This window comes from Phocoena phocoena, chromosome 14 (assembly GCF_963924675.1).
Source record: "Phocoena phocoena chromosome 14, mPhoPho1.1, whole genome shotgun sequence".
Lineage (NCBI taxonomy): Eukaryota > Metazoa > Chordata > Mammalia > Artiodactyla > Phocoenidae > Phocoena > Phocoena phocoena.
This window is the reverse complement of record NC_089232.1, coordinates 52,329,097-52,356,494: the sequence shown is the minus strand read 5'-3', so window position 1 is coordinate 52,356,494 and position 27,398 is coordinate 52,329,097. Positions and strand designations below refer to the sequence as shown.

Here is a 27,398-nt window from a genome sequence, read left to right as displayed (position 1 = left end):
TGGACCAGGACTGGCTGGGGTCCAGGTGCGCATTGTGTGGGGATGAAATGAAATGTTTCCAGAGGAACTGGCTCATTGTTTAGGATGCTAAATATTTATTTGATCAAACCAAACTTTAACTGAAGAAGCCAAAGGGTCTGAATTTTAAGTCCCACAAACCCAGCTTGGAGGGAACAGGGAAGAGGAGGTGAGAGTTGTTTCCAGTCAGAAAATTGTGGGAGAGATGTTAATGCAGGACACGGCAGTGTGCAGGTGTCTGCACATCACCTGGTGAGAGGGGACTTGGCCTCCCACCAAGCAGGACAGACCGAGGTGCTGCTAGGTTTCCAGATGTTAAAACAGTTTTACCACCTGACATGGGTTCAGTCACATGGAATGATCCTTCATTCTATTACTTGAAATGATACCTTTAAATGAAATAAAATAGTATCAATGCCTGTTTTCTTGCATTTTAATTGTTTTCCTTTGGCCTCTAAAGTTCTCTTCTGCAACTTTGTGGGCATAGTGGCCTCAGTCCATAGATCATTCCATCAACCAGGGCGATCCTTGTCACTCAGCTCCTTCAAGTAAGCCTGGCTGTAAGTGATAGGTTGGTTCTTATAAATCAAAACACCCAGAATCTGATTCAGGAAAAAAAAAAGAAAAAAAAAAAGCCATTTTCAAGACCATTGGGATTCATCTTGCTTCTGCAGGGATTAGTGATTTTGCTAATGGCTCCCAGCCAGTGGGAGAGGCATTTCATCATCTTGGTTATCCCCTGCTATGCCTGTGTATCTTCTCCAAGCCCAGTGCCTGGTTTGGGCCATCTGCTCACCACTTGTAATGTGATCCTTTAAGACAGTATCTGAATTATTTTTTTTTAATGAACTAAAATTCAAGAGATGTTGGAACTTTTAGAGATTAGCCAGCAAGAGTGTTTCTTATTGCTAACTTGACATTTTGGTATTGCTTTATGCTAAGGTCATGTGTTTGCACTATTACCACGTATACGGTAAAAATGGAAACCAAACAAAATTAAAAACTTTAAAGGACTAAGAAAAAATAGGCATTGAATTAATTGAACATGAATTATTCTGCATTTTAACTTCAGAGCATACTTTTGGCTTTGAATTGTGTGCTGTTAAACATTGGGAGAAGAATGGTTTTGCTGTGTATCTTTCCTCTAAAGAACATACTACGTACTTCAATTTAGCAATGCATTTTCAGCTCCCCCAACCCTGACCAAGAGCTGAGCTTAGCAAAATGAATGACTGAGGAAGCTGGTTCGCATACAGTCATTACACATAAGACCAGACAGCCCTTCCCTTCCATGTACACTGCCTGGACAGTCCAAGAACCTGCGTGACTCTGTCCAGGGTTTCATGATACCTGCTGTGAATGAGATTTTGGGTGGGCAGAGCAGCAGAGGGTAAAGTCTCAGAGCTCTGCTGCTCCTAGGCAGCCCACGGGCACACACAGAGCTGGCGTCCAGAGGGAGGTGGGCAAGAGCAGAGAAGGCAAACAGCACCCACTCTGTGCGGCACAAGCTGCACAGAGCCGTCCTTCCCTCCAGTGCTGCCGAGTTGCAGTGGGCCAGTGGGAACAGGGCTCCAGGAAAGTTCTATATGCTTCTAAGATGTTCAGCCCTGCTCACATCGAAGGTATCTGCATCCATGTGTCCATCTCAGTGACCAAAAGAATACTCTGGGGGCTTCCCTGGTGGTGCAGTCGTTCAGAGTCCGCCTGCTGATGCAGGGGACTCGGGTTCGTGCCCCGGTCCGGGAAGATCCCACATGCCGCGGAGCGGCTGGGCCCGTGAGCCATGGCTGCTGAGCCTGCGCGTCTGGAGCCTGTGCGTCCGGAACCTGTGCTCCGCAACGGGAGAGGCCACAACAATGAGAGGCCCGCGTACTGCAAAAAAAAAAAAAAGAATACTCTGTACTCTGTCTAGTCCTGTCAATCTTATGGTCAGTTTTTTTTCTTTAATTGTATCCTATTCATTCTCATTTTTTCTATATATTTTTTTAGCATTATTCTCTGGTGCAGAAAACCAGTTCTCGCTGGTACATTGTTCTGCTGAAGCCAGTGTCCTAGAGCGGTGGTTTCAGGCTGTTTACAGTAAGGCAATGACACCTGCAGAGCAGTGCACTCTGTAAAATTATACGAGGGGAAGCCCCTTTTATTCAGGGGAGCCGTGGGACTTGGCTATCCGGGAGCTGGCCCCCAGTGTACCTCCTTGGCATGTAAGATCCCTGGAGGAGAGTTTTCAATCCCCTCTTTTAGTTGTTGGGGAAAATCGGGACTGGCAGAGTTTCCTGGAGATCAGCATCACACTTGCTTTCCTGAGTGTGATGCTTCCAGCATCTTCTCATTCATGCATAAATGAAATATTTCTCACTGTCCTACTAGGTACAAAGCGCTGCGTCAGATTCTGGTGACATGGAAATGAGTAAGTTAGACATGGCCCCTACCCTCTTGCGGAGGGCAGGGTTTTAGACTTTCAGGAACAAAATCTGCCCCAGTGCGCCGGCTAGTCAGTATGTCCTGGTGACAGGTCATCCTGTGGGTGCTCCCTGGGGCCAATGTGTCTTACCCGATCTGGTCGGCCTCCTCAAGCAAAGTGTTCCCCTTATCAGGAAGCCATGAGAGGCCCAGCATGCCAAGAAAGTCCTGCTGTGATTCTAAAACTATCCCGGGGAAGTAGGGACTGCACACAAACTATGGGGACTAAGAGGAAAATTGGGCAGAATGAGGGCTGAGGTTCTCTGTAATGTAATACCATTCAGTTTTCTTTTGGATTGACTAACCCCTCCCCCTGCCCCCACTTTACCACCTCTATTCTTTTAACTAGGGGTTGAAAGATAAAAATTCAGCTTATTAATGAAGGTTTTCCTACATTGAAGACAATAACACACAAACCTTCAAACATGTCTCGCTTAACTAAGTGTATTCTTGGAAATCAGAAAGAAGAGGAGTAAAGCTGATCATTTTTTCCTTTAGGATCCAGTTGCCGAGTAGCTTGCAGTGAACTTCTTTTGCCACTAGAGGGTGATCACAGTCGGAAAAGTAGAGCTGAGATGGTCAATACTGAACCAGGGAATATTGACGAAATAGCAACTGGTTATTACGTTTGATGGATACAGGGTTAAAAAGAGCAGCCTGAAGAGCTAAAAGGCTTTTGGCTTAGCTGGATGAGAGAATTTGTGATATTCCAGGAGAAGAGATTTTGGAATTGCTATATACTGTTTTTTTATGAGCAAGATCCTGAAGTTAAGCAGAAAAGAATGGACAAAAAGTCAGGGGCAGGGCTTCCCTGCTGACGCAGTGGTTGAGAGTCCGCCTGCCGATGCAGGGGACACGGGTTCGTGCCCCGGTCCGGGAAGATCCCACATGCCGCGGAGCGGCTGGGCCCGTGAGCCATGGCCGCTGAGCCTGCGTGTCCGGAGCCTGTGCTCCGCAACGGGAGAGGCCACAACAGTGAGAGGCCCGTGTACCGCAAAAAAAAAAAAAAAGTCAGGGGCAGAGCTGTGCTATTCTTTTAAAAATAGATACATAGAAGCACGTGTTTGTTTGTTCCTACTCGGTGTTTTTGTTTTACTTCTAAATTGAGAACAGCTGAAATAATTTCTGAATTGTTCTGGACTTTTGAGCCCAGACTCCCAGACCGTTTCTGTGGTCTGGGCCTTCAAAAACCCACCTGATGAGAGATGAAGCTCATCTTTGGAAAAAGCTATTTGAGGCTCTGTGAAGCAGCCCAAGCTTGTTTGTTTTCCCCTGCATTTGAAAATGGAAGTCAAGCATGCTCCCAGGACAGAGGATTCTGCCATTGTGACCATCTCAAAAGGGGCAGGAAAGGATTTGCAGTTTTGCCAGGCAGAGCAGTAACAGTCTCCGTTCTTTGTGCTGTAATAACCCTTACTGGTGACTTCTAAATTGGGGTAGCAGTTTCCTATCAAATTCATTTAAGAAGCAAATTGTTCAGTAACTCGGGAAGAGTGTAGAAGATTCATTTCTGATGACTTTACAGAATCCTAGTTCCTCCCTGACCCTGAGGGTTGTTGACTCTAATGTGGTTTTAGTCCTCAAATTTGCCAATTTTTGATGAATATAAGAATGGTTAACTGCCTTTAAGATATAGTGTTATTCCTTTGACACCCCAAAATCATCTAAATATATTTATAAATGAATTTCAGTTAATGATGTATTTCTTAATACTGGCTGATAGGTAACCCCAAGTTAATTAGATTTCCTTGCACTGATGGTTTCTTTAAAACATGGTATTACATGATAATGGAAAGGACAGTCTTGGCAACAAATGCTTAAACCGTAGCCCAAGGGATTTAGATTATCATCAGCAGCCTGCAGCAGAAGCAAAGTCTTACTGAATGCTATCTCTTTTCTAGATTAGATAGAAAGAAGAATTGGGGAGATACAAGGAAACATTTTCTGAGGCTGGTTATACTCTGATTTGGGTGAGGGTACAGACTATGGGAATTGGAAAGTACCTCACTGGTCAAAAACTGGTAGCACATAAACTACTACAGGTGGCAAAATTATTATTTTTTTTAACTCCCTTGGGCTCTTCCTTTGGGCTCCTTAGTTAGTAGTATAACTACTGTGGGGGGATTGAAGGGGAGGCCTGTTGTTGCTGATAGCAAGCGTATGCTTTCTGCAGATGTGGCTCTTGGTTTTTAACCAGAGTATGGAGGAGAAAATCGTGACTTTCTAACTTAACAAAACCGTGCTCTTAACTTATTTTACCCTTGCACTCTCTTGGCCCTTCAAAATATTTAAATTCTTCCCCACTTCAGAGCTAGGATCATAGTGTCTGATAATAATTCTCCAAGCTTCTTGTATTCAGACGGGTAAAGGAGTGGGCGTGGGGGGCGTTGATGTAGTTCCTGGTTTATTCAAACTTAAAAGCCTACTATTAAGAGGGGAAGAGAAAAGGGGGAAGCAACTGTTTAAGACCTGCACCTTGAAAGAATGTTGTTTATCTAGTCTCCCCAGAGCAGGGAATGTGTCTGTGGGTGAACTAAACTCCTCCAAGAATCTCAGAAGCAGTGTTTTGGGTTTGTCATAGTTTCTCGCATACTCTGGAAATAGCGAAAGCAGACGTTGTTTCACGCACAGACTTCCTCTGATGCCACCAACAGGCCTTCCATCCTACGGTCTGTGCAGTTAAACTTCACGATCAAAAAAAAAAAAAAGAGCACTCCCGTTTTGGTGAATAATTTGTTGTTCTTCCCATCTGAATAGCCAGCGGTTATTTGTGTGTGAGGACCACAGTTCAGATAAGATCTGTTGTAACTGTAGTAATCTGGAGAAATTGCTGTTCAGATTTTAGCAGAATCCCTTTTACCTTCTTATTCTAGAATTAGCTACCTCTGACGGCCTTGGCATTATCTTAATGATCGAGATCTGATGTCACTGGAGGTTAGAAACACATACAAAAAAGAAAATTTAAATATTTTCCAATTGGAAAATTATCCTGAAGTATTTGTGTTATATTTCCAAGCCATAAATGACCACAGGTGCTTTGAGTCATGTTGCCGATTCCAGGAAAGTGTTTGCGCAAGTTTAGAAAATAGAGCAGACCAGTTGATTCATGCTTTAGCCGATGGCATTGTCTCCTGGGGAGCTAAGGCACCCTGGCCTTATGCACGAGGGGCTGGTGGAATGCTGCTGTTTAATTTGTCTTAACTCTCTCTTCTGGGGCTGTACTGCACAGCACCACTGCCCTCACCCCCCAACCCATTTATAAAGATCCACCAGCGACCCTCCAGAGATTACTATTTCACAGACATTCCAAAGGGCTGGCTGCCACAAGCTCAGCCATTTTAATCCTTGCATTTCCCTTGAGAGAATATAGGAGTAACAGGCCGTGACCTAGGGGAAGAATGTGCAAGTGGTAAGGGGCTTCACGGGTCTTCGGGGAGATGAGATAGCCCAGTGCAGTATCGGGTGAGGGGGAAGCGTTTGTAAATTTCCTTTCTTGTGTTTTGTTGTTTCCCCTCTTTTTCTGCCAGCACGCCCATCTGAGCGTCGGCTTGGCTTAAGTCACCCCAAAGGAAGTGTTGAAGTAATAAGAGTCACCTACCTTTATTCCGATCTTGCTTTCCTGCTCTCCCTTTCTCTTCCCCAAAATTTGTGAATGAAGGTAGATAAGGCGAGGTTGAAGTGGCCAAGGCTGTAGGTTGCATCTTGATAGTCTGGTCTCTGGGAAAGAGGGCAGGGAACCATCTACCCCAATTGAAAACCCTAGGCTTATATTCATTGAACAACTTTATGTTACCCAGTACATTTTGTTGAAATAAATTGTGAAAATAAGTTATTTCTAGCGCTCGGGACATAGTCTGTGACCTGACCTGTCTGTATCTCTCGTAAATTTTCCATTTGGATGATTAGAGCAGGGCAGAAGTTTCTCGCTGTGCTGTTAGGCTACAGGCAACTGTTATCACTGGCTGACCCTGGGTTGTAAGTACGTGGGAACTTGGTCGGTCGAGGGCTTCACGGAGAAGAGGAGAGTTAGTCCTGGTGAGGTCTGCCTTTGGGGTTAGTGGGGAGCTCTTGCTAACGATTCTTTGGTCAGTGCTTCTGTTTTTTTTTTGTTTTTTTTTTTTTTTTTTTTTTTTTTGCGGTACGCGGGCCTCTCACTGCTGTGGCCTCTCCTGCTGCAGAGCACAGGATCCGGACGCACAGGCTCAGCGGCCATGGCCCACGGGCCGCTCCGCGGCACGTGGGATCTTCCCGGACCGGGGCACGAACGCGTGTCCCCCGCATTGGCAGGCGGACTCTCAACCACTGCGCCACCAGGGAAGCCCAGTGCTTCTGTTTTAACCAAGTTGGCAGAGTTTTATCTTATCCAAACAGATGCATAGCAAAAGAAAACTAATTTGGGCAATTAGAATTGGTGGTAAATCTGAAATATATGGAATGTGTTCAAAAAGATGACAGGAGTTGGAACTGCTCACAGATTGTCGCCAGGTAGAGGTTCCTCAGAACCTTCCCTGATAAAAAGATAAGGGTAATTGGAATTAGCCTTAATAGGCTAATAGATGGCTATTTGTGGCCAAATAGATGGGTGCTGTTGGTGTACTTAAAAATGTGTGTTCTTGGGCTTCCCTGGTGGCGCAGTGATTGGGAGTCCGCCTGCCGTGCAGGGGACGCGGGTTCGTGCCCCGGTCTGGGAGGATCCCACATGCCGCGGAGCGGCTGGGCCCGTGGGCCCGTGGGCCATGGCCGCTGAGCCTGCGCGTCCGGAGCCTGTCCTCCGCAACGCGAGAGGCCACAATAGCGGGAGGCCACAACAGTGAGAGGCCCGCGTACCGCAAAAAAAAAAAAAAAAAAAAAAAAAATGTGTGTTCTTAATTATAGAGGTTGGACATTTGAGCGTTTGGCTTGGCTATCAATTGGCTAAGCAGTGTGTTTCTTTAGAGAGATATTTCCAGTTTGCTCCTGTTCAAGCCGTCACAGTCTCATATTCGAACAAATGCCAGACTGATGAAGTGTGCTAGATAGTGAGTCCTTGTCCATCAAAGTACTTTGGTGCAGTGCTTTCATGAGCAAAGAATGGTATTAAAGTATTGGTTGAGAGCCCTGAGAAGCAGTTTCGGCCATGGCCGGAGGCAGAGGTGAAAGGGTATCTCTCAGCCCAGGGCCGTGAGCTGAGTGCTGTCTTAAGGTCCTGCTCGTCTCATCTACATATTCAGACACTCAGGTGCAGGCCCAGCCGACATGGTACAAAATGAAACCACACGGATAACGTCAAGGGTAGACAACGGCTTGGAGTTTGGAGAGAGAGATGGAGAATAAGCAGTTTACGGGTGGGGCTGTCTGGCATCTAGTATGTGCTCAAAAAGTATCTGCCGGAGATTGATTGCCTTTTATGAAGTGAACGAGCCAAACTTCCAGTTAGTTTAGCAGAGCCTGGAAGCCCAAAGTTGCAGGATCGCCCATCCTCATAGAGCCAGCTCACTTCGTAATAGTTTCTTAGCTCTCCTCCCACGTGGCAAACCAAGAATCTGACGCAACACAGAGGAACAGTAAAAGTCATGTGAATCTGGAAATATACCCCTTTTCCAGGCATTTGTTAGAGTTTCCTGGCATTGGATTGTTTGTAAGTCAGTATTGCAAGAGAATGCACATTTTTTACATAACACTGTGGTTGAAAGTAGGGTTTCCTCACCAGCTCACTGATTATTTCACTAAGTAAGGAATTAGTCAGAAGGCAATTGAAAAATCTTTTGTTTTTGTCGTCCATGTGAGACTCTGATGGTTGGCCTGTACTTTACATCATTGGTGGGTAGACTCACCAGTGGAATTCTTAAAAGTAGGGTCATGAATGGGTATAAGCCTAAGCTGGTTTGTATCCAGGAGGAAGAGAAGTAGTCCATTTGGGTGAGCCACTCAAGTAATCAACCATCTAATTTCTGAGCATGCCTGCTCTGTTAGGTCCAATAAAGGATTCAGGAAGAGACCTCAGGGGCCGCTCTGAGAACGAAGACCATGAAACAGTGTTGAATTGGCTTGTCTAGAGTAATGCTACTCACCCATCTTAGTAATTTAGACGACCTTACCCAAGTCGAACCAAAATTATATTAACTATGTTGATCGGTAAGTCTAATTAATCAGTCATTATTAATCGATTGACTATTATATGCAAGGTATAGTTCCTGCTCTCAAGGACTGAGAAAGTCCAGTTGAAGAAGTGGGGTGTAAAAAAAAAACACTGAGTTAAATAAACTTCTCTGTCCTAACAATGTAAGCCAGTGGTACAAGGTTACAATGTACAGGGTGTGGTTAATCATCACATGGCTGGTTTAGGTACTGCCGTGAATTCACAGGAGGGAGAGTGTTCTCCATACTGTCTTCATTGGAAAAGGCACCACCGAGGAGGAAGAGAATAGGACGAGTTTGATAGGTGGAGAGGAGGGACCTGGGGCAGAGTTGCCAGGATGGTTCGGAAGTGACCGAGAGCAAGGAGTGGTTGCCATATGAAGAGAAATCAACTCAAGCAGGAAGTCGTGAGATAGGCTGAAATTTAGATTACCACCAGAGTGGGGGCGGTTCTAACCTCAACTACTCAAAGTGGGATCCCTAGACGAGCAGCATTGCATCACCTGGGAGCTTGATGGGACGAAGCTCATTTCTCATTCTGGGAAATGCGGAATCTCACATCCCAACCTAGACCTTACAGCCTCAGTATTTTGGGGCCCAGGAATCTGTGTTTTTTAAAAAGTGTCCAGTTGACTCTTACGCATGCTAAAGTTTGAAAAGCGCTACTGCTGATAATTTGGGTTTCGTTTCAAGTGACTGAAGGCTCTTGAGTGGAGAAGTAGCACGTTTTTCAGCGAGGCAACAAATTAGAGCATTTGGGATACTGTCTTTTACATGGAAGCCTCTTTAGAACTCTCACTTACAATTCTCCCTTACCTACAGCTCACCACCTGCAGGGTGAAGTCTCTCCGAATTGCCAGTCACGTAACTGGTAAAGTTAAGGTCATACAACTGTTCTTTGCAGTGATTTCTGAAGGCTAAGGGTAGGTCTTGTCTGGGTAACGGTGTGATCTGCATCTGTGGTATGTTTCTATAAGTAGAGATTTTTTTTTGAGTGTGTGCTTTGCAAGAATTATATGAATCAGCAACAATAACAAATGCATATGGTGCCTTACAGTTTAAAACATAATATTCGTTCATATATTTTCCGACCATTTAAAAAATTAGTTTCCACTACTGTGAAATCAGGTCATTTATCTGGCATGTATCAGGAAATTCAGATTTCCATGTTACAAAGGTAATATGAGCTCTTGTCAACCAGTAAACCTTTTTGATGGAAAATTTTTTCCAGACTATCATTGTATTATCACTAATACCAATAGAATTACTCTTGTAATAATAAAATCAGCACATATTTTTAAGTCTTGGTAGAAAGAGTTTTGAATGTTATTTTAGTTTTACTTGGTGACTTTGGTATAATAACACCTTCAGGGCTATAAGAAGTTAGGACTGCTGTTCCTACTTTAAACAGCCCCAGATTGGCCATTTTTTGGTCAACTCTAGTATACTCCTTTATCTTTATTTCCCACCTTACTGCTCCAATAAGCTAGGAAGAGTGGAGTTTTCTTAAGGTTAAAATCCTAACCTTAATTTTGCCTGCAGTATCACAAAGTAGCCCTCGGCCCGTGGACTTGAGAGTGGTGTTAGCTTCTGTTGTCATGGATAATATGGATCGTGGCACCAGTGTTTTCTCTCCCCCACTCAGGGGCCATTTTTCCCCTTACAGTTTCACATTGGTGGTCCAGATGGTGGAATTGAAGAGCAGACCGTTGTATAAAAGACATGACGTTGTATTCACCTAGATTCTCTGTTGACTCTAAAGAGGGTCAAGAGTCCCAGAGAGAGGAACAAATCCCTGTCATGCTGCTTCAAAAAGCACCAGAATTTGTGTCCTAGAGATTCAAGACCACCTCTACAAATACAGCCTGAGCAGAGGTTTAATGTGCAGACGTGAACACAGAGTATCTAACCTTAGCCCCAAGCACCATTATTTTTGATACATAAAATGTGAACTCTAGTGTCAGCTTTATTGAATGATGCTGAGGGTGACGGAAAGAGCCCTGGCTTTGGGGCAGACAGATCTGGGTTCAAACTCTAGCTGTACTACTTACCAGTAGCCTCAGGCAAGTCAGCTTACTCCTCTGAGCCACTGTTTCTTCGTGGAAAATGGGGATATTAACACCTGCTTTCAAGATTGTTGCATCAGTGGAAAAGTAGCTCATACTTCACAGGTAGTAGGTGCTCAATAAATTAGAGCCATTGTCAGTTTCCACTTGTTAATTGTGTCCTCACATTAATCTTAGATTATAATTTTCTAAGAAAAACAGAAAGGCCGCGTTAGAGATGGTTTGCTTCAAACAGCTAGACCTCCTCACCATTCCCAAAGTCTACCAAATGCATCCCATCTCTGTGACTTCATGGTTCTCCTACACCTGGAAGACCCAAACTCTCCTCGTTTTGATTCCCTTCCACCTCTAAGTCCCAGCTCTTCCATGGAGCTTTCCTTCACTATTTCTTCATCATAAATCCACAAATAATAAAATACTCTCCTGTGGTGTTAACTCTTATTTCATGGGAGCTTCTCATTCCTCCAACTAGACTGTAGCCTTTTTGAAAGCCCTCTATAAATACAAACTAATGGACTGATTTGAAATGTGTTCATCACTGAGCCATATGAAGCCACTGAATGGAGGCTTGTGAATGAAAACTTGAAACTAATATTTTCCTGAGCACTTTTTTTGGGGGCCAGGCACCTACGATAAGGATAATCTATTATAATTTTCCAAGAAGTAGCTACTGTCGAATCTTGGTTTTACAGATGGGGAAACCAACACCCCTGATTGTCCAGTTCACACAGCCAGAGAGTAGCTGAGCTAGGATTTGAACACGAGCAGTCTGGGTCCAGAGGCTGAGTTTGGACCACTACAGCATGCAGGTGAGGATGTGGATGGAGAAGGCTATCAGAACATTCGGAAACGTCCACTGGCAGAGTTCTACAGACGGGGACCGGCCACAGTCAAGTTAGGGACATTTCATTTGAGGTTCTCCAAGTCTTTTTCCTCATTCGTGTCATTAACAAGTCCATTGAGATCATGGATTTCTACATTTAGAGAAACCAGCCTCCTCTCGGAATTGCCGGCCCTCCGTTTGTATCAGAGGAGAGACTTGGTCCTGAAACTCTCACTTGCTTTGTCTATTTCACCACCTTTTCAGGTCATTAAGAACAAAAGGTTTGTGCACAGATTAAACACAGGCTGTTTTTGTTCTGCTTCTACAAACACCTACACCTGCTGCATGTAGACTGCATAGCCTTGATTGGAGTCTGTGCTCATGGATTTTTTAGAAAACAACACATGCCGGAATCCAGCTGAGGTTAAACAGTTCCTTGGAGAGGACACTGTGCTATTACACCAAATACTTACAAGTTTATCTCACCACACTGCCTGGGGTTCAGAGTAAACCTGGGTGGAAGTATGGAGATCAAAGAATTTAATAATGAAAAACCTCTGTTCATGCTCTATCTGTCATCAAATGAAAGTATTAGTGAAGTGGTATGGAAATCCTCTTCAGCTTGCCTGCAGCCACCAGCCATGCCACTTAAGATTTAAAACAATGTGATCAAGTGTCCAGAATCCACAAGATTGAGTTGTATGCATACATTAGTGCATTATTTCCAAGTTGCCAATTTCCCCCAGATTAGCGCGTTTTCATCTCGGCTTTATTAAAGGAGTCAGAACATGAAAGGGAATTTAGCACAGTGGAGATGTCAGCAGAGCTTTCTTGCCATCATGGTGTGATTTATTTGGTTTGGGGCAGCCATGCATATGAATCCACCAAGGTGTCCGTGGGACTGCAAGTCAAGCCAAGTGGGACTGATAAAATGGAAAGGACAAAGAATACAGTAATGTGGTGAAACCACAGCTCTCTAACTGTGGGTGGGAATTTCAGGCCCTTGATTTGTCTTCATATGGCCCCACAGTTGCAAATCCACAGTACAGCATGGTATCAGCTACACATAAGAGCTTTATTATGGCATTAGTGGAGTGGCTTGGATGAGCCCAGCATGGTATGAAGCATTGCAGGGATGCAGGAGACATGGCCCTGGTCACTGCAGGAGATACCTCCTGTTGTGGAAAGCCATGGTTTTCCTGAGAGCACACCTTGTCTATCAAGAGTCCTGGGCTGAAGGAAAGCTAGAAACCACTGGTCCAAGAATTTACACTTTGTTGGACTTACCGACACATGAAATTCTCACAAAAAGATGCAGAACCCAATGCAATGAAATCACCAAATCCTGATGTCAGAAGCCAGGACAGTTGTCCAGTCCAGTGGTTCCCAAACTTCACTGAGCATTTGGAGCTACCTGGGGAATTTAAAACGAAGTGAACATTCATTCCCAAGGCCCAGCCAGAGTTAGAAGCTCCGATCAAAGGGCCCAGAAATCTGCATGCTCTAAAATGCTCCCAAGGGATTCTGTGGCTCAGCCAGCTCATCTGGCCCATCCCCTCAATGAACAAAGAGGGTTTCTGTTAACAACCCTGCAAAGTGATAATCCATACAAGGCTGGCATCCTCAGGTTGGAAGGAATTCACTGCAGAACAAGGCAGCAGGATCCAGACAGAAGGCTGGAGTTCCTTAAAGTCTTTCCTAGACGTTGATAAAAGGGGCCTCGGTTTATCTTCTACCCATTGGTCTTAGTTAATCTGCAATAACACAGATTGTCTTTACCAACATGGCAGTCCTGCAGTTGATTACCAACATGGCAATACTTCACTCGTTTGAAGAGAGTTCCTCTTCAGTTTGTTCCCTTGTTTGATAGCTTATTCATTTGTTCATTCATTCATTCAGCTCGGACTCTCGGCATCCTCTAAGAGTGGGTTTCTTGAGGCTGACAATTGCCACTTCCTTCAGCCACTTACAGGTCTCGGCTTCTCCACACCCTCCTGTTCGCCATCCTCCGTAAGAACTCTAAGTTTGTCAGCATCAAATATGGTACCCAGAATCGGATGCCACACTGACCATGCGGTATGACCAGCAGAGTCCAACTGCCACAGGAGCAGTTGCCACCTGTGTCCTGCTTCTACTAAAGCGTGTTGTAAGGATAACCAAGAACTCAAACTGGTGCAGACAGAAAGCTCCGGAGCAGATCAGGAAGGGAAAAGGTCGGTGTCGGCTGAATCGGGCGTGAGCCAGGTCCTAGTGAATGGGTAAACTGTGGAATGGAAGAGAGTGCCGTCCTTCCAGCATTCCAAGTGGAGAAATAATATTTCATTGGAAACTCAGGTATTTGCCGCATAGACCACAGTGTGCATCTGTTATCCGGTCTGCAGGCTAAACAGAGGTTCTCACCACATCACTGCCCGCTACGTGTAGGATCAGCTCTGACTGCTACACCAAGCCAGGGCGTGTGAGGGGCAGCCTTCCTTTCTTCTCTGTATGGTGGGCTCAACCTAAATATTTCCATCTAAGCAGGTTATATTTCCTTCCCACAACTGAAGAGAAATAGTGATGTACCTTCTCTCTTTAGGGCCAGCTACCTGGTATTTGCTTATGTTTAAAACTGTCACAAGAACTTCGTATATTCTTTGGGAAGGAAAGGAAAGGTAAGAAAAGAGGAACTATTGTGACGTTGACAGCTGGATGTAAAGTTAGCTGAACGGTTGTTCCTTGTGTGTAAAATTGGAAAAACATTTCCTTGATGACTTTTCGCTGAATAGACTGGTCGTTTTAACATTGATGTGGGTACATTCTGATCCCTGAATTGGTTAGCAGAATTTCATTCTAAATCGAATTAAGCAAGCAAAGAAACAAAAAACAATGAGAGAGAAAACAGCAACAACAATTGCAGCCATAACACAGTTCATGGCCGGCCTGACCCAGGACTGTAGGCTTTATTTACAACGGTAGGTGCGTGAGCCTCCTGGAAATCAGACCTCAAGTGTGACCTCTGTAGGGGCTTCTTTTTGTGTTGGGCACGGGAAATAAGGTGGCATCTGAAGTTTCTGGAATCAGAGTAGCAGCTACATGGGCTGCTTCCATTCTGCCTGGGGTCCATCTCTAGCATCTGAGCTGGAGACCAGAGATACTCATTTAGTTCTTCTTCACCAGCTAGACATGCACCAAGCCTGTATAAGAAGGGGATACACAAGAAAGGGGAGTCTTGAGGCCCACCTGTTGGGCCTTACATCCTGCCGGAGACACAGGAAGTATTGGCGGGACAGTCAGAGTTTGATGCGGTCACACACTGGATTGAGAGGGAAAGCCTGAGCTCACGAAAAGAGTGTTGGTAAAGGACAAGACTATGACACGGGCCTTGGCTGGATGGGGAAATGGGCTTAGAACAGGCATACTTTCATTCCTTTGCTTAAAAACACTTACAGGGAGCCTTCATTCAGTTCTTAACTTTGGCTTCAGACAGCTGACTGCTGGTGACAGTGGTGAGAGTGTTTTCCTTCTGTTTAAATTAACTCTTGGTGTCATCAAAGACAGATTTGGCCTGTGTCACCATCTTGCCCAGAATGGGCAGACCAGATTCTCAGTGGGCAACAGGCACACTGCAGAGCGTGAAACCTCTACAAGATGGCCAGGCTGCTAAGTTGGGCAGACGAGTGAGGGGCAAGGTTCCTGATGCCTTGCCGCTTTCCTGGAGTCCAGGTCAACAGCCAGGGACAGAGGACAGTAGCCAGAAGCCACACCCCAGGAGTGGCACTTGATGGAGAAAGCAGCCAGAGGGTGAAAAACCAGGAAGGAGCCTGGTGCTGTGAGGTGATGCTGACGCTCTGGTAATGCAGTGGAATAAAAGAGGGAACCTCAGCAAAACCACACCGTTGCACATTTCACTGCCATGCTCCCCATCTAAACCCCCTTGATTCTATCATTTTCAAAGAGAAAACTAACAACAAACCATTATTCCTACTTACCTTTAGGTGTGGCTCTTATTCATGGCATGAGGTCACTCTGGTGTCAGCATCATTGAGATGTAGCCTATTTGGGGGCCATTCTGTATGTCCTGTCACATCACGTGATAGTAACTTCTGTTCCCTAAGATGTTGATGACCCTATGAAAGGCAAGTGTCCTCTGACGTACTGAACCAAAGCCTTTCCCCCTTTGCCCTGGCTTTCACACACAGATCAGTGTGCGTGGGGCAGGTTGGCAGTAACTTGAAGTTTTTCCCTGGGCTAAGTGCAGCTCTAATCAGAGGCAGGAAATGTTTATTTTGAGCTTTATCGAGTGAGTCAGTTTAGTACAGCTTTAGGTCACTTTAGACTTGAGGTGTCCTGTGTACTTCCAATAAGCAGGGTTAAAAGCAGTTGGAAACAAACATTAGATGGACATGAATGAAGTTTATACCTTCTCAACCAGCAGACTTTTGCGTGGAATTTTTACTATTTGGCCGGTTCTGATTAGGTTAATACTTGCCCCACAAAAAATACTTCTCCCCTTTTACCCAAAGGAGGGTAGACTCTACCATCTGTGACTTACGGAAGATTATAAGAAACAGCAATGTGAAAGCCCATTCTGTATTCTCCGTTCCACTCTTGGCGTTGATGGAATTGGCCGTGGCTGTAGGAATTTGGTTGAGATAAATCTGAATTTGGCAAAGACCACAACCGAGTAAGGCCTTGCACAGTGGGAGGTGAAAGGGGGAGAAAGCTGAGAAGGGCTGAGGATGGGTGAACGTGAATCTTTTTAAGCGACATTTTTTGGGTGATAATTATTAGTGTTATTGCATAAGAAAGTTTACATCCCTGATCATAATTATTATGCAGATGAGACTCTCGTTCTCTGTTAATTGACAGGTAAGTCTTCAGTGAGAAGAAAGGTCCTTTCTTTTTATTATCTACAACTCTCTTTCACCAAACTTAGGAAGGTCTGTGACACCAGTTGAACAAGGCTCTGCCTGTGGTCCACAGATGGTACGTCTCCCTGAGAGCTGGAGAGTCTCACTCATGACTGACTGTTTTTAGTTGATTGTGATGTTGGCTGTTCCGTCTTGGTGGGGAAATAAAATTGAGGTGGTTACGTTTCCCGAAGTGGTTGGATCTTTCCTTTCGTTCGATCCAGGAAGTGTAATAGAGGAGAGGGAGTGTTGCTTGTTGGTCTTTCTCAAAGATAATAAAACATTTAACACAGTGGAAATAGGGAAGAGGTGGAATAACTTCAAGCAACCTTCCTTCAACCCATCATAAACTCTGCTTTTAGAATAGTTTTTTTTTTAGTCAGCTTTAGTTACGCCAATGTACAGCTCAGAAGATCTCTAGAGGTCTTTACTTCCCACCTGTGTTTTCAGAACCATCTGGCCTCACCCCACCATCGAATCTGTCTCCTTCATTCCTATATCCAAGTTTTTTCACTGGTTTACTCTTACCCTCCTCGTATCCCCACATGCAGTGGCCACTCTTGCTTACCTCTGCCCTTCAGGGCTGTGCTTCTAACTTGCCAGGCTCTCTACTCCTTCCACCTTCTGTTGTTCAAGACCTCAATTGTGGTCTTTCCCTAATTCAGATGTGTCTCAACACAATTTCTATAGCAATGGCTAGTTCCATCAATACCAGTTGTATTATGGGAAACAAAATACAGAAAGAATTTTCTTATGAGTGTTTCTTATAATGATTTTCTGTAAGTGCTAAGGCCTGGATGACAGACAGTTCTTCTCTAGGGGCCTAAGAAGATAAGGTCCCAGATACATAGGTTTCACAATCTGATTTGATACAGAAGGGTTTAGCACATAATGATAGAGCATTTCGTGTTGCTTTCTGTGGTTTCCTGTGTTCAATTCCTAGCTCCCAAAAATCAAAACCATGGCTTATATCATCTTCCATATCTCCCAGCCACCTGCCTCAGGGCAGAGCACCCAGGAGAGACCTGTCGAGTTGATAGGTTAAATGATGGAGACATGGAGAGAAAAGGAGATGCTACAGAGTGTGAGGTCAGGCCCCACGATTCCCTCAGATGGTACCTTAGAGAAATTGTTCATCCTGTCATTGGCACATCAAAGGCGGACTGTTCCAAGTCCAGTCTTTTGTTGGGCATTCCTGTGAAATTGATTCAAAGATGATAGAATCTTTGCACATATAAACAGCTAACAAACGATGGAGAATGTGTGTCTAAACAAACCCAATTGGCAGGACATGCTGTGCTGCTGAGAGGAAGCCTCTGGCTATCCATCACACCTTGAAAGATGAACAGGGAGGGCCTAGTTTTCCCTTCAAAGTCAGGAAAGGTTAGCACTCTGGGAAAATGGAGCCCAATGGGAATTTCAAACACATGGCGTGGCCCTTCCGGCTTGTAGGTCATTATTAACTATTCTTACCCTAAATCGCCATGACATATAATCTCTTTCCTGATTTTATTATTTTACTTGCTATCACAAGACCGTAACTTTTCAGACATTCAGGTGTGATTAAGGGAGGAGGAGGTAGGATAAGGCTTTTAAAATCTTTGATTACCTCAGAAAACATATTTGCTTACTTTACAAGGAAGTTGGGGTTTTGTTTTGTTTTGTTTTCTACTGATGCCAAGAGGGGATTAATGAGTAGCTGCTGGGTTTGCCAGCTTTCTTTTGATTTCAGTTTATGTAATTAAGCAGTTCCCAGAATGACTTGAGGTTCTCACTCTGCATCAAAACATGCTTCTCAGATGTGTTAGGTGTGGAGGTCAGAAACAATCCAGACTCACTGAATGGAGGGAGGAGAAGTGAAAAACTTGTCTTGCTTTAAAAACGGTCCCTCCTATGTCACAAGGGTTGACCATGCTTTGGGACCATGCACGTTGAGCTGTATTGAGTAGAAAACCAAGTTAAAACTGAAGTTCAGATGGGCTGAAGTTAGAATAACTCGAAACGCGGTTAACAATAGAAATAACATGGGGAAACCAACTCTGGTTTACTGTTGAATTTCCAGCAACCAGGGCCTCATCTGCGGTGGGTATTTAAGACCTCATGCTTTCAACAAAGACACACTAGGAACCCACTCTGTGCCAGGCTCCATTCTAGTCGCTGGGGGTACAATGAGGAACTAAACCAAGGAGAGTCCCTCCCGCAAGATGCTAACGTGGAGTGAATGTTGGATGAGCAGATTTTTATTGAGCGCCTCTGAGCTGGTAGTGGTGATGGTGATTGCTGGGAAGTATAAGGTATGTTCCTCAGGGAACTGACCATCTCACGGGGAGGTGAAGACGTCTGTCCGCGGACCCAAAGAACTGTTCAAAGCTATACCAAATATTGGGTGCTGATACAGACAGACCCCCTGAGGGGGAAGTGGTCAGAGTGGGCACTCCTGGGCACAGTCTGCAGGCAGGAGGCCTAGTGCAGCAGGCTGACTTGTCTTGAAGCCTTTAACTCCCTAAGCAGTAAGAAATTGCAGATACAAATAGCAGAGCACCCTTTGGTTTTGTTTCTCTCTTAGAGCCCCCTAAACTTTTTTAGTTCTTCTCCCCACATAATGCTTGTTTTTCTTTGGGGTTAGACTAATTCCCTTAAAAACCAGCAGGGCAGAATTACCAATAGTTCCCGCCCTCGTGAAGTACACAGACTACTGGCTGAGAAAGACATAAATCAGTGACACAAATCAAAGACCCACTGGAGAGTGTCGCATGTAATAGGGGGATTTGACCTGGTCAGAAAAGTTAGGGACAGCTTCCTAGAAGAAAAGATGGTTGCACTGAAATCTGAAGGACAAGGACAAGGAGGGATTAATGAGGTGAAAGGAGAGGGGAAAACATGCCAAGCAGAGGGAGCAGCTTGAGCAAAGGCCCTGTGGCAGGAGGGAGTTTGCTGTCGGGGTGGAGGGAACAGGGAACAGCTGAAACTGCTTCTTACTCAGAAGAATTAGGTAGGGCCAGATCACACAGGCCACGAGGCATGTTAGGGAGTCTTCTATTTATTCCAAGAGTATCAGGAAACGTTTGAAAGAGTCAGTAGAATGAGGGAAGGAAGGGGGGATGCATTGTAATCAGATTTTCATTTCAGCAGGGTAACTCTGTCCATAGTGTGATGAGCGTTTGGTAGGGCAGGGCCGGGGGAGCTGGAATCAACGTAGGGAGTGTCAGTAAGAGGCTCTTGTAAGAATCTCGACAAGAGATGATAACTGCTTGGGCGAGAATGGTGGCCATGATGGTGGTGAAAACAGAAAGGCAAATGTAACAGGTACAGAGGTAATAAGTGCAAAGGTACAAAAGGTAAAAGCAGTAGGGCTTGGTGATGGATATGAGGGATAAAGGAGAGGAGGGGAGGTATTGAGAATGACTTTCAGGTTTCTGATTTATACACTTGGCTGGTTGGTTAAGCCCTGCCCTGAGACAGGCACCCTGGACGAGGCCCAGTTTGCTGGGGGAAGATTATGAAGCAGTTTTGAACATGTTGGGTTTGAGTGCCTTTGAGGCATCAGAGGGAGTTGTCAGAAACACAGCTGGGTAAATGGGTCCACAGATTGGGGGAGAGGTCTAGGATGGAGGGAGACGTTTGCGAGTCATAGGTGTCAAGGTGCAGTAGCCACTGTGGGTGTGGATGAGATCACTCAGCGAGTACAGAAAGAGGGGGGACCTAGAACACTGCCTTGTGGGATTCCAACACCTAACTGTAAGTTAGGCTGGAGAGAGGAGAAGCCTACAAGAGAAGGCGGGACAAAACCTGCCACAGTCACAGGGAAGAACCAGCTGAAAGCTAAGGGGAGCAAGCGTTTATTGGGAGAGGAGGTGATCAGGGGAAAATACTGCTGAAAGGACAGGGAAAATGAAGACTCGATAATGACTGTATTAACTATCATACCTCTAGCTAGAATACTGTAGTAACAATAGGAACAGACAGTCTTTATGGAGGAACAGTTATGAGCCAGGCACTTTAATATGTAATTTAATCCTCATAAGAACTTTGTAAGGTGGGTCCTATTATCATCCTCATTTTCACAGATGAGAAAACTGAGCACAGAGGGCTGAAGTCATTTGCCTGAGGTCACACAGCCAGTAAGTGATGAAATCAGCGTGGGAGCTCTTCTTTCTCCCTCCACGGCCCCTATCCTCAAACGCCGTGTGTCCGGTGTTGGAGTATAAAAAGCAGCCAAGGGGAGGGCTTCCCTAGTGGCGCAGTGGTTGGGAGTCCGCCAGCCGATGCAGGGGACACAGGTTCGTGCCCCGGTCTGGGAGGATCCCACATGCCGCGGAGCGGCTGGGACCGTGAGCCATGGCCGCTGAGCCTGCGTGTCCGGAGCCTGTGCTCCGCAACAGGAGAGGCCACAACAGTGAGAGGCCACGTAACGCAAAAAAAAAAAAAAAAGCAGCCAGGGAGGCAGGATGGGGAGGGGAGATTTTTCCTCTTTAGAAATTTGGATTCTTTCAGACACAGGCAAGGAAGTACTCCATTGTTGCTAAAGCCCAAGTCCAAGTTGGTGACCATGGACTGGCATTGTAGCAGCTGTTTCTGACGGTTCAGCTAGATTAGGGCAGTGTTGAATGCATGACGCAGCTGTTCTTGCCATGGGAAAGCCTTGCCCCAAGTGCTCTAGGGCAGTGGTTCTCAAAGTGGGGGTCCCTGGCCAGCAGCATAACATCACCTGGGAACTAAGAGATGCAGAGTCTCAGGCTCCAACCCAGATCTTCTGAATCAGAAACTCTGCGGGGCGGGAGGAGAGGGGGAGGAATCCATGTTTTAACAAGCCTCTGTCAGATTCTTGCACAAGTTTGAGAACCTGTGTTCTTGGGAGATCCTTGAAAAGATAAAAGAGGAAGACTCCGATAACTTATAATCCATATATCTCACCTTGGCAGAAACCAGATGGAAGAGTGGTTCTCTACCCCGGCTGCCCACTGGAATCACAGGAGGGCCTTTGAAAACTACTGATGCCTGAGTCCCATCCTCAGAAATTCTGGTTTCGTTGGAATGGGGTTGGCCTGATCATTTGATTTTTGAAATAAGGATTTGAATGGGGACTAGGTGATTAAATGAATGGTTGGCTTCTGAATACTTCTGAGTACAAAATTGTACTTGGGGGAGAAAACAAGGCAGGCTTTGAAGGGGAGGGTCAAGACAAATGGAAGAGAAGCTAGACCTTAGGGCCTTGGTGAATACCAGTAAAGCTTGAATAATTCTGGAGGTTGTGGTGGGGGGAGAAGGTAGTCTGAATTCATAACAATTCTTAAGGATGGACTTATTTTCAAAGAGATGCCAATTATAAAGTAGATATGCCGTCCAGGCTGCTCCCTGAATAAAGTGTCACTGTGATTTTTACTCAGTCTTCATGGAAATGATTCTCCTAATTCTGGTTGAAAACAATATGCTGACATCCTCCTGGCAGCTCCGCTGAGACTGTAATCTGTATGTTAAGAATGTACTCTGACCCTCTGGCCTCTCACCTCGCTGTTTCCCCTTTGCTCCATGAACGTTCCTCCCCTGCTGACATAGTCAGTTTACCGGTCCCCAAGCCTTCTCTGTCCCCATGTCCTGGTATTTGTTGACACCTCCCGCACCTCCTCCTCCTCTAAGTGAGGGCCTAGCTCCTTCTAGAATCCTACATGGACCCCACCACTTCAGAGAGCTCCCCTTTCTCCTAATCCTTTCAGCACACAGTGTCTTTAAGGCACTCTTCTCCTGTTTTGTTTTCATCATTCTACCTATTTCCCATCTCTGCCCCTGGATCATAACCCCACCCCCCGCCACGGCCGCCGCAGGACAGTGATGGTTTATAACTCTTTGCCTCCTGTCTAGCACAGCACCCCGCACTCTACGGGCTCCACAAACTGTAGGCAAGAAACTGTGCAAAAGTGAATTTCGGTCCATCTTCTTCCCACCTCCAAATGGTGGGCAGATGAGAAGGCACCACCCCTCATGAGGGATGACTGTGGTTTGGCCCTTCTTGAGGACAGAATCCATAGGAAGCACGCCAGGGTGGGAATCCCAAAAGGAGCATCCTCCAGAGTGAGACGTGACCCTCATGGGAGGGGCTCTCACCATCTCATTAGTCCATGTTGCTTTGTGTTAGTTTCCTAGGACTGCCGTAGCAAATCACCACAAACTTGGTGGTTTAAAATAATAGAAATCTGTTCTCTCACAGTTCTGGAGGCCAGACGTCTGAGACCAGTGTCCCTGGGCTGAAGTCAGAGTGTCGGCCAGGCCATGCTCCCTCCAGAGGCTCTAGGAGAGATCCTTCTCTGCCTCTTCCAGCTTCTGGTGGCACCGCCTTCCTTGGCTTGTGGCCGCATCACTCTAACCTCCACCTCCCTGGTCACGTTGCCTTCTCCTCCCTTCTCAAATCGCCTCTGCCTCCCTCTTATAAGGACGTTTGTGACTGCCTTTAGGGTCCACTCTGGTGATGCAGAATAATTTCCCCAACTCAAGATCCTTAACTTAATCACAACTGTAAAGTCCTTTGTTGCCATCTAAGGTAACATTCACACATTAAGGGATTAGGACATGGATACCTTTGCGGGGGTGGGGGGGCATGATGTAACCCACCACACATACCAAGGTAACTGGGGCCTGCAAAGGGACAGAGAACTTGTCCAAGGTCACACTTCAAGGTCATAACAGAAATTAGACAGAGACCCAGATCTCCTTTCTGTCAATTTTGGGCTTCTCCCACTAGACCAAGCTGACGCCTCTAAAAGTAAGACAGACAGATTTTAGAATAACACTTCGTACCCTAACTCCTTCATCTTCTCTCCGGAACGTGTGCTACTAGGGTCCTTGAGTCCTGGTTCTGTTACTTTGGACTCACAGTACGCTTGCTGGCCTGTGTGGGCAGCTGCAGCGGAATTCGCTAAATGGCATTTCCTCCTCTCCTTTCAGGACCGCCTCTTTTTCGTCATGGAGTATGTAAATGGTGGAGACCTCATGTTCCAGATTCAGCGGTCCCGAAAATTCGACGAGCCTCGTTCCCGGTTCTATGCTGCAGAGGTTACGTCAGCCCTCATGTTCCTCCACCAACATGGAGTCATCTACAGGTACCTCTCCTCTCCTCCTCTCTTCCCCAAAAGCGAAAAAAATAAAGAGCTTTCCGGATGCTTGGACTGACTTGGCTCCTGCCCCACTGGTCTCTTAGCAACCCTCTTTAGATTAGCTGTTTGTTCCAATTTGCTTACAGAGGGCTTTTTTTGGGGGCTGTTTATCACTGTGAATGTTAATATTTGAATGGCCCCGGGAGATCTGACCCACTGTTTGTGCCAGTTTTGATTGAAAGCTTAAGCACGACATTTTAAAGGCTCGGCGCCAAGTAACCTTGGGGTGACCTTCATTTCTCTCTGCCCCACCCCCTACCCTCTTCCTTGAACATCAGGGCATTCTCTTTACTTTTTCCTTCTGTGCCATGAACTTCCTCCCCTTCCCAACCTCTTGCCACTTCCTGCGTTTGTTTGGCTTAGTTGTCTGCAGCAGATAGAATCGGAGAAGGAGGGGTTCCTTGCGGGTCTCAGGGTTTATGATCTTGGGGGGGAGGAGGGAGGGGAACTAGACAATATCCAACAGGAAGTGACTCTCTACAGATCATCCAGTCCCTTATTACTGCCTTGTCCCCCTTCCAAGAAAACATAGAATGAACACACACACACAGAAATTTTCCAGTAAGACAGCGAGACTACGCAGGCTCTTCTGTGAGGTCAGGAATTCTGGGAGGAGTAAATATTTATAATTAGCAACAAGGACACTAAAGTTCCTTAAGGTTTTTTCAATGACTGTCAATTTCTTTACTCAGATTTTGCTTCCTCCTTTTTTTTTTTTTTTTTTTTTTTTTTAAATTGGGTAGAAGAATAGCTGGCTTGGTTCAACCCAGAACGAATCCCTCACCAGAACTTCACTGACCTGCTCCCGGGAGCAATGCCCTGACTAAATGTTCTCCAAGGGGTTCTGACCAACCCTCACCAGCTCCCTAAAGTCGCTCTGCTCAAAAATAGTCAGTGGCTCCCTATGGCCTGCATAACAAAGCCTATACTTTTTAGCCCGCTTTCATGGCCCTCCACGACAGGAGTCCATGTATTTGTTTCCTGTTACTGCGTAACAAATTACCACAAACGCAGTGGCTTAAAACAACACCCATTGATTGTCTCACAGTTTCCACGGGGCAGGAGTCCAGGCAAGGCACACCTGGGTTTCTCTGCTGTGATCAAGGTGTCAGCCAGACTGTAGTCTTATCTGAAGTTTGGGCTCCTCTTCCAGGCTTACATGGTTGCGGGCAGAATTCATTTCCTTGCAGCTGGAGCATTCACGTGGCTTCCTCAAGGCCAGCAGGAGAGAAAGTCTTTCCTGCTTTGAGTCTCTAACTTCTGGGAGACCTGAACCGTCTTTGAAACAGATCATTTGATTAGATTGGGCGCAGCCAGGCTAATCTCTCTTTTGTTTAACTCAAAGTCAAATGACTTAGGGACTTTAATTATACATGCAAATCCCTTGGCCCTTGCCCTCTAATGTCATATAATCTCAGCAGTGATATCACATCCCTTTTCCACATTGTTTTGGTTGGAGGTAAGTCACAGTTTCACCACCGTATACAAGGGGAGGGGGTATGAGATTATACCAGAGTGTGACACCTTGGGGGTCACCTTAGGTTATGTCTACTACAGCCCAGAACGTCTTTCTCCCCTCGCTTCCCATGATCTCTTGTTTTGAACCTACCGAGGTTCTTAGCTTTCCTCAAACTCACCTGCCAATTCCCAACTTCCTCATTTTTCTGCTCTCCTCTCCACCTCCTCTGTCCAGCCCAGAAGCCTCATGCAATACTGCCTGCCGGCTCGAAGCCCGGTCCCACCAACCAGAGCAAGTCTCTCCATCCACCACACATTATTTATTTATTTGCAATTTGGGAATGAATTGCAAGTTGAAACTAATTGCTGCACCTGCCACTCTTCACCTTGTGTTGGGGTCGGGCATCCATGTGGGTCCTTCACTAAGTCCCACCCTCTCCTTTAGGGCCATGGCTGCTTCTTTTTAACCCTTTGATCTTCTTATTTTACATCCTCTTCTTATCTTGCACGTAGTAAATGGTCAACAAATGACCATTGGCTTCAATTAGTTTAAAACCCTAATATCTGCCCCCCAAACTGGTTGCAGGCTAGTTAGAGATACCGGGGTTAGATATGTGAAAAGATCACCCGTACTACAAGGCAGTGCTGTTAGGTGCCAGGGACAAGGAGAATTGTCATTCATTGATATACCATCCCCATCCCCTCCCTATCAGAGTGGGTATAATCATCCACAGTTTACCAGCAGGGATTCAGAGACTTCCCTTAAATAATTTGCCCCAGGCCGTAAGTGACAGACTTAGGAAGTATAACTGATCAGTAAGCTTGTGCTACACATCATGACATTTGCCATGGGGCTCATCAAATCCAAGTCCACACTTTACTAGTCATTCCAGGTGCTCCCAAACTTGACTTTTGCTTACATGTCTGGTTTCTTCTCCTTTCTACTTCCCTCGTTGAATGCTTCCCTCTCATCACACCTGAGAACACTTTTGTTCTGTTGACTTCTATGAGGCTTACGTGCCCCCTCTCTTTCTCTCCTTCCCATCTCCTTGACCATTTCGCTTCAATCTCTATATCACCTGGCCTGGTCCTTCTCCCCTTCACCCCCATCTTCTAAATGCTGCGTTTTCCCACGGCCTTCATCCCCAACTACTCCTCCTGAGCAATTTCAGCATTTGCATGCCTCCAGATGACACCCGTGTGCCCGTGACTTCCACATCACTCTCTCCAGAACCCCGCACAAGATCTCTCTCTTTCAAGACAACCTCCAAGGCCTTCTTCCTTCTTCCCTGGCTAGTTTGCAAGAATTTCTTGACGTGACTCACTCACTGCCTCTCGGTTTTCTGCCCTTCTGTCTGTCTACCTCCCTCTCCATCGCTGCCCAGTGTTCTTTCAAAGCACAGGCTGATTGTCACAGGATCCCCTTCTTAGCATCCTTCAACCCTCATAAGATAAAGCACAGAAAGGGGTGCTTTTTCTACCCAGAGGAGATGCCTTTTTGTGTTTCTCACAAAGACACCATGCATGCTGACAGGGCCCTTGTGGACCCCAACGATCTTTTGATCCTTATCCCCCTTCCCCCAACCGTGTATCCCACCCTCAAGGCCCTCCAAATTAGGCCGTTCTCCCCCAAATACCCTTCTCTTTCATTTCTCCTAGTCTTTGTCTCCACTGTCCCTGGAATTCCCTTGCTCCTAATCTGCGTCTTGATCAGTGAGTGGCTTCCAGGTCACATCTATGGTCTGACTGCCTTAGAGTCCCTGGTTTAAAAAATAGGTAGATTCCAGAATAATGGACAAGGGGACTAGATAAGGATATAGGTGAGGAAAGAGTGGCCATGAGTTGGTGATCGCTGAAACTGGGTGATGGGTACACGGGGGTTCACTATTCTGTCTGCTTCTTGTATGTTTTGAATTTGTCATAAATAATCTTTTTTTTTTTTTTTTTTTAAAGAATAGCAATTCCAGGGTACCATTCCTAGAGCCTTTGATTCAGTAGGTCTGGTATGGGGTTCAGGAATCTGCACTTTCTTAAAACATTCCTCAGGTGATTCGGGGACCACGGGTCTAGAAAAATCCCGTTCTGCCCTCAGAACTGTGTCAGATGCCCCGGCTCTGGGAGGCCTCCCCTGACCACCCATGCCTTCCCTGAGCGACAGCAGCTCTCTGGATCAGGCTGGTTCCCTTTGCCAACCTCGTATTTTCACTTAAGATACCTCTTCTGTGATTGAGAACTCCATGCAAGCGTGCTTACCTGGCTGGCCTAGGATGGTACCCTGCTTGTAGGAGGTGTTCGCTAAATACTTGTTCTAGTCTCTAATGCTCCAGCGCCTTCCAGTCTAGTGGGTTGCTACCTCACACATGTGCACTTTTGAAAGTCTGTGTTGGAAGTATCTGCAGCCCCCACACACAGT

At 45.8% G+C, this 27,398-nt stretch overlaps 1 protein-coding gene across 1 annotated transcript in view; it reads left to right on the top strand.

Annotated features, from left to right (window-relative positions):
- Window positions 1-27,398, top strand: part of PRKCE (protein kinase C epsilon) — a 509,705-nt gene that overhangs the window by 403,902 nt on the left and 78,405 nt on the right. Inside the window, exon 11 of the mRNA XM_065891335.1 lies at window positions 23,319-23,473. Within this exon, the coding sequence (XP_065747407.1) occupies window positions 23,319-23,473 (155 nt within the window). The remainder of the gene's footprint in view (window positions 1-23,318; window positions 23,474-27,398) is intronic.